Genomic DNA, 11,568 nt, shown 5'->3' with positions numbered 1-11,568 from the left:
GTGGTCATGTATGGATGTGAGAGTCGGACTGTGAAGAAGGCTGAGCGCTGAAGAATTGATGCTTTTGAACTGTGGTGTTGGAGAAGACTCTTGAGAGTCCCTTGGACTGCAAGGAGATCCAACCAGTCCATTCTGAAGGAGATCAGCCTGGGATTTCTTTGGAAGGATTGATGCTAAAGCTGAAACTCCAGTACTTTGGCCACCTCATGCGAAGAGTTGACTCATTGGAAAAGACTCTGATGCTGGGAGGGATTGGGGGCAGGAGGAGAAGGGGACGACGGAGGATGAGATGGCTGGATGGCATCACTGACTCGATGGACATGAGTCTGAGTGAACTCCGGGAGTTGGTGATGGACAGGGAGGCCTGGTGTGCTGTGATTCATGGGGTCGCAAAGAGTCGGAGACGACTGAGCGCCTTATCTGAACAGTATACAGTACCAACGAGGCTGAACTACATTTCCCATAATGCCTCAGACCCGGAAGGAAGTGAGACTCGACCTTCCTGTGATTCCTTATAGACCGGAAGCCAGGGCCTTAGTTCTCTTTCCCATCTTGCAAGGTAAGAATGGTGGTATGTCTCTTCACGGCTAGATTTCAAGTTCCCAATCCTTCGCCATCCTAGCCGAGAGGGTATCAAGTCGACATCTGCAGGAGTCAGACACGCTCGGGGCCTACTGAGAAGCCTCCCAGACGCTTCATTTCTCTCTCTTGGGTTTACGGTAGGGCACGAAGAGGGTGAGCTGAAAGGTTGTAGAGGCTCCAGTTGCTCGCCACCCTCCTGGACTGGGGAAACAGGGCCCTTCCAGGGATTCGTAGCGGACTAGTGGGGCCGCAGGGACTAGAGCGGCGGCGCGCGCTCCGGAATCCCCAATCTGGGTTCCAGAATACGCAACCTAGTTTGTCTCTGCCACGTTGTGGATTTGAGGCTGAGGCCAAATGCTGCTTTCCCCTCTTGCCCAGTCCGAGGGCCGGAAGTCGGCTCCGGGGCTTTGCGGTTTTTTTCTCTCTGGGCTTAGTTTGGACTTAGTGTGTGTGTGTCTTCGCCTTCTAAACCGAATTTCTTGAATGAGGCAGTCTGGTAAGAACAAAAGCCCTGAAAGCGAGCGATTTCAAGTTGCAGTCTCGCTGTTTCCTGGCTTTGGAAATTGTTTTGGCCTGTGCCTAGAATTTTTAATTTGCAAAATAGAAATAATGGAATAAGGACCTGTGACATCACAATATGCAGCAAACACTTAACGGGCGTGAGGTGTCTTCGGCTCGTCGAAGAGGTTATAGTGTATTGGGGGGGACAACCTAAAAATTAAACCATTATGGATGTTGTTGCAAAGGTGGGGGGATTAGGAGGAAGGCCTGTATTTTATAGTGGGAAGAATGAAAAGGACATTTTAGCTACTTGGAGGATGAGAACTTGTGGTTTGGGAGGCCTGTTAGTGTATAGCTATGGGATAACTGGTGAAATGCCTTTAAAAAAAAAAAATACACGTGTTGGTAGATGGCGGGTGAAAAGGCTGAGAAGCCAGATACTAAGGAGAAAAAACCTGAAGCCAAGAAGGCTGATGCTGGCAAGAAGGCTAAAAAGGTGGAAAAGGTGAAGAAAGTTAAGAAGGGGAAGCCCCACTGCAGCCGAAATCCTGTCCTGGTCAGAGGAATTGGCAGATATTCCCGATCAGCCATGTACTCCAGAAAGGCCTTGTACAAGAGAAAGTATTCAGCAGCTAAATCCAAGGTAAGGGATGAGGGGAACTCATTGGGCATTCTCTTAAGCTTAAAATGTTTGTCTGCCTCTGACTGTGATGTGTTTGTCTCCTCATAGGTCGAAAAGAAAAAGAAGGTTCGTGTTCTTGCTACTGTCACAAAACCAGTTGGTGGAGACAAGAATGGTGGTACCCGAGTGGTCAAACTTCGCAAAATGGTAAGATTTGGAGATCTTTAGTTGGGTGTTGAGTTGTATCCTGTGAGGATTTTTGTGTGTGCTCAAGGTTCTGGAAGTTTGTGTTTACCAGAGGATTACTAATGGAGGATAGTGAGTTTGGGGTTTACGATTTGGTTTTATTACTTACTATTCTTCAGTAGAGTTACTTTTCTGCGGTTTTGTTTCTTACAATACTGAAATAGTTTCACCTCTTGGGGTTGTGACATCTACCCTGCACAGAGCCTAGAAATGCGGCCAGACCTAAAGAACATTTGTCCACTAAAGCTGTGTTTCTTGGCCCCTCTTGACCATGCACAAGACCCAACAGTTTCTCTGTGAAAAAGAAAGGTTTGCTCTGATTTCCATTATGGGACTATTCCCAGATGTATTTCACTCTGCACAGTTGAATATTACTGCACAAGAGCAAAAATGGCACTTTGATTTCTTCTTATCAAAGGTTTTGTGAGCTGATTTTTTTGTTAGCCATTCATGTTTGTGGTAAAAGCAAAAAAATGTCCACTAAAATGATAGAAGTAGATTATTGTGAGTTACTTGTCATAGGGTCTGTTACTTGTCTGTGGGGTCTTATTTTTATAATAAATGAACTGGCAGTCTTGATCTAAGCTAGTATCTTTGGTTCTATACAGTTTGTTTTTCTTTGTGAATGATGTGGGAGTCATGCATGTTGGTGTGATGTGTATGGACATATTTTAATTGGAAAACAAGCCTTGCTTTTTTTCATAGCATACAGAACGTGTCAGGCCTTTGTTTTCTGAAATGTAGTTTACAGCAGAGTCAGAAACCTTAGAAAAGATTGAGAATGACTGCTACACGACAGTGCATAAGCCATGTAATACACTAAAGTTTGGTTTGATCCCAAATTTACTTGCTGGATCTTTCCCTTTGCTTGAAGACACAGCTCTTTCAGTTTCTACCCTGTGTTTTTGCATGAAAAGCTAATAAAGCAGCACTGACCTTTTCTACTTTTAAAATCTTAGAAGTGAAATGCAATAGTGTAAATAAAGTGTTTCAAGTAACTGAAAGACTGTAGTAAAGGTTTTACCTACTCCAGAACCAGCTCTACTGACTTGATTAGCTTACTTTAATAAGTTGGACCTGTGGGCTTTCTCCAGCCTAGGTATTACCCTACTGAAGATGTGCCTCGAAAACTGTTGAGTCATGGCAAAAAACCCTTCAGTAAGCATGTGAGGAAGCTGCGTGCCAGCATCACTCCTGGGACCATCCTGATCATCCTCACTGGGCGCCACAGAGGCAAGGTGAGTTCAGCTGCCTGGAGTTACTGCGTCCGAATACGTTTGCACTTTGGATAGGATTGGTTTACCTGTGTTAACTGCATCTAGCAGCAGGAGGTCCCATGGGAGAAATGGGATGCTCCATAACAGAACCAACAATCCAGTCCCGAGCATAATGTGTCTAGTCTATAACAGATAATTGATTACCTTTTCCTGTCTTTGGTAATACTAGTTGCAAATAATTCAGGTGTCCCTGTACTCAAAAAATATGTTTGAGTTACTTCCTTAGAATGGAATTGCAGGGATAGAATTAGAGTTGAAAGATATTTGTTTTTATTGTTAAAGGTGGTGGCTGCTAATTTAAATTTTTAAAAAAGGCACACTGAACTACTGCTTATATCCTAGAGTCACCCCTGTTAGTAGTTTGGTATAATTCCTTCCAGACTGTTGGATCTATACATAGGTAGAAATTTCCTTTAACAAAATTAGTCTGTGATTTGATTAATTTAGAAGTCAGGTTTTATTTGTGGAGCCATGTAGCATTTCTTTTTAATTTACAGAGGGTCGTTTTCCTGAAGCAGCTGGGCAGTGGCTTGCTACTTGTGACTGGTAAGAAAGTCCTTGGATTTAATATTCTCTGAAATTTTCAACTCTCCCCGTCTTCAGTTTTGTTTAGAAATAACATATGTATCACTCTTATGAGTTGAAGGTGTACAGTATGATGGTTTGATTTATTAATATATATATTGTGAAATAATTACTGCAGTAGGCAAGTTAAAAAGTTCTTTGTGATGAAAACTCTTAGAAACTACTCTCTTGAATTGCTTATTTAAATGCCTGAAGTATACATTTTGCTTAGGTGGGAACCTAAGTAGAGGTTTCAGTGCCATGAGATTCTTCAGCCTATTTCATTGCCTTGTGTATAAATGCATTCTATGGGAGCAGGTATTTAACTTTATGATATGTGGCATATCATAAAGTAATTGCCACCTATAATGCAGAGTGTTTGTCTACTAATTCCAAGGAATACTGTACAAGGCCTGTGATTGGTCTGCCACTTGGCCCCAGGATGGAGTTCCTACATAGGGGGGAGGTGAGCTGTTTACTCTAGAAAACAGTGCTCAGTTTGAATTTTTCATGAGGCACTGGTGATTTTTTTTTTTTTTTTTTTTAACCAACCTGTATGAGTAATTCTGCTCTCTCCTGGTCTGTGTAACTTTAAGATGGGAGGGGTGGTCTGGGTAACTTTTAAGGTGTAAGGGATGGGGGAAGCCTCACATCTTGAAAAAAGCCTTGATGCTGGCAGTGGAAAGCAGTTTGGAATTTCTTCAGGCCCAGAAAAAAGCTAGAACTTTTGTCAGATTTTTTTTTTCAAATCCAGTCAGGTCTTGACCATTTGCTCCTCCTTTCCCTCACTATATTGATCCTCCCCCACCCCCAGGGCCTCTATCCCTCAATCGAGTTCCTCTGCGTAGAACACACCAGAAATTTGTCATTGCCACCTCCACCAAAATCGATATCAGTGGTGTGAAAATCCCAGAACATCTCACTGACACTTACTTCAAGAAGAAGAAGCTGCGTAAACCCAGACACCAGGAGGGCGAGATCTTCGACACAGAGAGAGAGGTGAGCTTCTATTTCTGTCTTTGTCTTCGGTAACTCTGGCTCCTCTAGTTGAGAGTGAAAATAAATAAGGTTAAGAACTGTTAAAGACTGTAAATAACAAATGAGGAATATCTGGGAAATAAATAATAATAAATAGTAATGTGCTGAATTCCTAGTTGGCAGCTAGGAGTTCAACTCAGAAGCCTGAGGTTTTGGTGAAACTCTGGTGAACTACTGTTTTCCTGGGAATTATCGATCATTTATCCTTCCTTTTATATTAAAGTAGGCAAAAGGGTAAAACTTGTTATGTATTAAAGATAGGTTATATTTCACAGCTCTCCAAAGAGGATTATCAGAATTGCCTTCTGAATATCCCCAGGACTGAGTACTTGTGAAAGAGGATGTCTTCATTAATGTGGAGTTTGGTACTTGGGCTGTTTTTTTAAAATGATTTTTCTTTTTCTTTAGAAATACGAGATCACAGAGCAGCGCAAGGTCGATCAGAAAGCTGTGGACTCACAAATTCTGCGAAGAATCAAAGCTGTCCCTCAGCTCCAGGGCTACCTCCGCTCCGTGTTTGCTCTCACAAATGGAATTTATCCTCACAAAGTAGTGTTCTGAACTTCTTGCAAAGAACCTAATTAAATAACTTGTCATTTCCTTTGTGTCTTTTTTTAATCTGCCTCTAGGTGTGGTATGACTTATAGCCAACTTAATGGGACATTAGCCTCTACTAAATTTTAAGGAGTGGGATTGGGGGCTGTAAACTGCAGAGGAGTCTCCTCTTCAGATAAGCATTCTTAGCTTCCTTAGTGTCTTTTCAGCTTTTTCACCAGGCACGTACCAATACAAAATAGTGGGATTTCCCCAGTCATCACTGAATGAGTCTGTACTAACTACATGGATAAGAGCTGGGCTTTTCAGCTTGCGACTTTCCCTTCTTTCCAGTTTCTTGTATGCTTAGTTTCTTAAAGCGTATATAATAAATTAGTGTAATTAGATACTCTTCTCCCTTGAGTACAGTACATGCTATTACACAAATAAGTGTGTTTTGATTATTCCATAGGAAGTGCTCATCTTTACTGCTGCATAGTGTAAACTTGGCGTTCTGTGGATATTTGGGTTTCTAGCATTTTAATTAAATAGGTTTCCACTGCTATGTAAAAGAGTATTCCTCTGAAACCTTTTGTAAGCTAAAATGGCATAAAGTAAAATTACCTTATGACATATCTTGCTAACAGGTATAAAATGATATAAAACACAGGTGCTCACAGTTCAGAGCAATGGTTCTAAAGTGCTAAATGCAGTTCCCAGGAAAGGAGCTTGGCAATGTCATTCCCACAGCCTAGACACACTGCCTCTATAATGGCTCTGCAAGACAGCTGTTTTTCCCCACTTTTTTTTGGTTAAAGTAGACTCAGCAGTGGGTGCCTGAGTGTTACAGTCTGAAATATGCATATAGATGAGCAAGTACCAGGAAAAGTTGGCTCAGTCAAAGAACTTAAGCCATTGTGGTTGTGCTCGTTTGTGTCCGACTCAGTTGTGTCAGTTTGTGTCTCACCCATGGACTGTTGCCTGCCAAAGTCCTCTGTCCATGGGATTTTCTAGGCAAGAACACGAGTGGTTGCCAATTCCTGATCCAGGGATCGAATCCACGTCTCCCACATTGCCGGCAGATCCACTGAGCCACCTGGGAAGCCTTAGGCAGTTCTGGTAAATGATGCCAAAGTACACTACCCTCCATGAAGGTTGTACCAATTTGTGAGTGCCCATTACCTTACAGACTCACTAAATGAAGTAGTCGGACTTCAGTTTTTAGCAATAGGTGAAAAATGACAAGATGTTAGATTTTGGGATTTTTTTGATGACAAGGTGGTGGTGGTTTTTTGTTGAACCAAGGACTGAGCCTGGGCCCCCTGCCATGGGAACGAGAAGTCTTAGCCACTGCACTACCAGGGAAGTCCGTTCATCTATTAAGATTTATGAAGTATGTTTTAATACTTCATGTGGATTTGTTTGAACATTGATGCGCTGTTTATGAAAGAAATGGCAGAATATTCAAGAGAGCAACATAAGAATCTTGAAATAACCATAAATATGCAAAAAAAAGTCATGTGGAGAAAATGTTCTCATTTTATTTATATGTAATGTGATTATAAAAATCGCCACAAGAAATTTTTACATACATTAAAGGCAGTGTGAGTTTTTCCTTTTTTGGTTTCCAAAAAAGCTCTTTATGGTCTTAAATTATTAGCAATAAAGAGTTTTTTGTTCATGTGAGTTATGTCTGTTGATAATATACCATATTAAGACCAAATAATTATTAAAATACTTGTATTTAAATGACAAACCATTCCATGTTAATGCAATATTTTTGTGAAAAATTTCCAAAACAAAAATGGCATTGTTTCATGGTTTTGCAAATTTCTTAGCTTCTGGCTTTATGGAAGACAGCTGGCTTCTCATGCTTGCTTCTACTTTGAGTCTGTTGCTGTGTCAAATGTGTCCCACACCCTCTGGACACTTCATTTTACACTTACCAGAGAATGAATGTGAACACAGCGTCTCAGTAGCAACATGGCAAATGGCTTTCACTTCACAGATTGGTTTTATTTATTTATTTTTTTCACAGATTGATTTTAAAATCTCGGACACCGAGGATTCCCAAATCATAGCTAATACCACTCTATCCTTTGCAATGTTCCAGATTCTTTGATATTTCATTTTTGGTTTTTTTTTTAATACATTTTTTGCCATCCTGCACAGCATGTGGGATTTTGGTTCCTTGACAAGGAATCAATCGAACCGACACCCCTTGCAATGGAAGCTCGGAGTCTTAACCACTGGACCAGCAGCAAAGTCCCCAGTATTTCCGTCTCTGAGATGTCCTCCCTTTCCGTCCATCTGCTTCCTGTAGCTCTGGTGCATCCGTGCAGTGCTTAGGGCAGGACTGCTTGTAGAGAACGAGGCTGGGAACCCTGTGTCTGAGATCCTGCTTCCTTAGCATCCAAACACCTCTTGTTTAGTTTTTCTGTTGCTGCTGTAATAAGTTACCACAAAGTCTGTGACAAGTACATTCTCTTAGAGTTCTGGAGGTCAGAAGTCGTAAACCAGTTTCAGTGGGCTAGTGTCAAGCCTATGGTGGTGAATGTGCATCCATCTCCCATGACTTGGGATCCCTTCCTTCCGGGTGCTCCAGCCCAGGTTCTTGGCGTCATATCACCTTCCTCTGACCCTCGATCTCTTAAAAAAGACCAGTGTGATTACATCCTAACTGGAAAATCCAGGGTATCTCCTTGTGGAGATAGTTTCTCCACTCACAACACTTCTGACACCAAAATGTGTGGATTTTCCCACACCAAGCCATTCTCCAGTTCTCCACAGATACCAGCTGAAGGTCCTACAGTCCTGTTCTGACACTTAACTACTTGGAATTAGCATGGACCCAAAGATTAAGGCTCAGTCCCACAAGACTGCCCCTCATGTCAGATACCAATCACAAGTACTGGGTCCCTGGGTCACCCACACTACTGTCTGAGCTACAAATAGAGGATTCTTACAAATCCATCCTAAGCTTTGATAGTTTGCTATAATGGCTCTGAGAACTCAGAGGAACACTTCACTTCGATTCACCAGTTTGCGATAAAAGGTACAACTCAGGAACAGCCAAATGGAAGCCATAAATGGAGCAAGGTAAGTAAGGGTGGTGCTGGGAGCACTGTACCCTCTCTGGGTATACTATTTCCCGCACCTCTTGATGTGTTCATCAATCAAGAAGCTCATCAAATCTTATTCAAGAGTTTTATATAGAGCTTGATCACTAGCACTACCACCACTTGCCTGCCTTTCCTTAAGTCTGGGTTGAGCTGAAATTTCCAGCCTTCTTATCCCTTGGTCTTTCTGGTGACCATCCCTATCCTGAGGCTGGGGTCTGACCCTAAGTCAACTCATTACCTTGGATGTGGTCAAAAAGGGGCTTCCCTGGTGGCTCAGATGGTAAAGAATCCACCTGCAATGTGGGAGACCTGGGGTCAATCCCTGGGTTGGGGAGATCCCCTGGAGAAGGAAATGGCTACCCACTCCAGTATTCTGGCCAGGAAAATTCCATGGACAGAGGAGGCTGGCAGGCCCTAATCCATGGTGTCACAAGAGTAATCAAAAAGAGCTCCTTACAAATAACAAAAGATACTCCCATCTCTCAGGAAATTGCATGGGCTTTAGGAGCTCTGTGCCAGGGACCCAGGACAAAGACCAAATATATTTTTGTGTTATACTGCCTTCCGTATCTTCAGATCTTTCTTAAAAAACGTTTATTTATTTGGTTGCATCATGTCTTAGTTGCAGCACATGAGATCTTTCCAGTGTAGGCTTCTGCTTGTGGCTCGTGGGCTTAGTTACCCCCTGAGGCATGTGGGATCTTAGTTCCCCAACCAGGGATCTAACCCACATCTTCTACAAGGGAAGGTGGATTCTTAACCACTGGACCACCAGAGATGTCCCTCAAGATCTTTAACTTAATCACATCTGGGTCTTCCCCAGCAGTCCAGTGGTTAGGACTCTGCTTCCACTGCAGGATTGGCAGGTTTGATCCCTGGTCAGGGAACTAAGATCCTGCAAGCAAAACACTTAATCACATCTGCCAAGTACCCTTTGCCATATAAAGTAATATGCATGAAGTTGAGGGATTAAGACAGGAGACTCTTTGGGACCATTATGTAGCCTGCATCAAGCACCAAACTGGTTACGTGGGTTTGGGGAGGAATCCTACTCTAGTCCAGGGCCTGATTACCACCTTTAGCAGCCCTAAGTGTTGAACACACCCCAGTGCTATGCTCCATGTATGTAATTCAAAATAAAAACAGGATCAAAGTAAGGAAAGGCAACTGTGTTCTGAATTGCCCATAGATTGCACAAGTATAAAATTGGAATTTCCTGGGCAGAGAAGGTATGGACTACACTCAAAAACTGTTCATTGAATACAGGTCAATTGAAAATGGTATAGAGGTTCAAGTTGTAGCTTTGGAGATCCAATGGACTTGGATTTGAATTCTAACTTTGCTGCTATTCATTTACCTTTCAGGTAATCAATGTGATCCTAATGACAAAAGCTATTGTCCTGACTATGTGCCAAGCAGTTAAAGTGTATACTTTTTTTTTTTAGAATTGTATTTTAAATTAGTTATCTTATTATTTTTTTGGTTGTGGTGGGTCTTTGTTGCTCCACGCAGGCTTTCTTGTGGTGTGGTGTGGTGACTTCTCTTGTGGAGCATGCGCTCTAGGGTGCTCAGTCTCCTGTAGCTGTGGCATGTGGGATCTTCCCAGAACCAGGAATCAAGCCCTTGTCCCCTGCATTGGCAGGTGAGTTCTTATCCACTCTACCACCAGGGAAATACTAGAATTATTTTATTGTGGTAAGTTATATATAATAAAACATACCACTTTAAACATTTTAAATATACAGTTCAGTGGCACTAAGAATTTAATTTAATATATTGGGCTTCCCTGGCGGCTCAGACAGTAAAGAATCCACCTGCAATGCAGGAGATCTGAGTTTGATCCCTGGGTTGGGAAGATCCTCTGGAGGAGGGCATGGCAACCCACTCCAGTATTCTTGCCTGGAGAATCCCCATGGACAGAGGAGCCTGGTGGGCTACAGTTGATGAGGTCACAGAGTCAGACCCGACTGAGTGACTAAGCATAGTACAACACAGCACATTTAATATATATTTGTATATGTATTAATATATAGGTATTTGATTAAATATGTAAATGTTTAACATATTTTTAAATGTATTTAAGGTATACAGTCTCACAAGGGCATCTAAATTTTTATTAATAATTATTTAATTGCAGTTAAAATAGGTGGGCTTCCCAGGTGGCGCTAGTGGTAAAGGACCTGCCTGCCAATGCAGGATTTGTAAGAGACTCAGGTTCGATCCCTAGGTCAGGAAGATCCCCTGAAGGAGGAAATGGCAACCTACTCCAATATTCCTGCCTGGAGAATCCCATGGACAGGGGAACCTGGTGGGCTACAGTCCATGGGGTCACAAAGAGTTCTACACGACTGATGCGGCTTAGCACAAAATAGGTACTACTGAGAAAGTATACTGTGCAAAGAGATTGAGAAACAGGAGGACTTGTCATGTTTGGGGAGCCAAGGAATTTCTCTTAGAGGTAGCTGAGACCTGAAGGATGAATAGGAGTGTGTCAAGTGAAACAGGTGGGAAGTACAATCTAGGCCAGGGACTACCATGTGCAAAGACCCAGAGCAGGAACACCGGTACAAGGGCTAAGAACCGGGAAGAAGCCAGGGTAACTCTTCGATCAAGATTGGCTCTGGCCTAAGGAGAGTAAATCCTAAGAGTTCTCTTCACAAGGAAAAAACTTATTTTTTCATTTGTTTGTATATGGGATGAATGGATGTTCATTCATCATTGTGATAATCACTTCATGATGTAAGTCAAATCATTATGCTGTACACCTTAAACTTACACAACTGGGTGCTGTGCTTAGTTGCTCAGTTGTGTCTGACTTTGTGGCCCCATGAGCTGTGGCCCACCAGGCTCCTCCATCTATGGGATTTTCCGGGCAAGATTATTGCCATGCCCTCCTCCAGGGGATCTTCCCAACCCAAGGATCGAACTCAAGTCTCCCATATTGCAGGCAGATTCTTTACCATCTGAGCCAGCAAAGAAGCCCAAACTTATGTCAATTATATCTCAAAAACATACACACACAAAACTTGAGCAAAAACACCCTGGACAAAAAAAATAAAAAAAAAACCTTTAGGGGAACCGT

General features: G+C 42.4%; 1 protein-coding gene across 2 annotated transcripts; it reads left to right on the top strand.

The window, feature by feature from the left end:
* Positions 1–521: 521 nt before the first annotated feature.
* Positions 522–5,430, top strand: RPL6 (ribosomal protein L6). 2 transcript variants are annotated; one of them, XM_027566625.1, is made up of 7 exons: positions 522–559; positions 1,493–1,726; positions 1,814–1,912; positions 3,046–3,189; positions 3,726–3,774; positions 4,607–4,791; positions 5,239–5,430. In XM_027566625.1, exons 2-7 carry the CDS (start codon positions 1,493–1,495, stop codon positions 5,389–5,391), a joined length of 864 nt encoding a protein of 287 aa, XP_027422426.1. In that variant the 5' UTR covers positions 522–559; the 3' UTR covers positions 5,392–5,430. The 2 variants fall into 2 exon arrangements, with proteins under 2 accessions (XP_027422426.1, XP_027422427.1); XM_027566626.1 differs by having other exon boundaries at positions 557–719.
* The last annotated feature ends 6,138 nt before the right edge of the window (positions 5,431–11,568 follow it).

Source organism: Bos indicus x Bos taurus, chromosome 17, assembly GCF_003369695.1.
Source record: "Bos indicus x Bos taurus breed Angus x Brahman F1 hybrid chromosome 17, Bos_hybrid_MaternalHap_v2.0, whole genome shotgun sequence".
Taxonomy (NCBI): domain Eukaryota; kingdom Metazoa; phylum Chordata; class Mammalia; order Artiodactyla; family Bovidae; genus Bos; species Bos indicus x Bos taurus.
The sequence above is the reverse complement of the archived record's forward strand: the minus strand, read 5'-3'. Positions and strand labels throughout refer to the sequence as shown.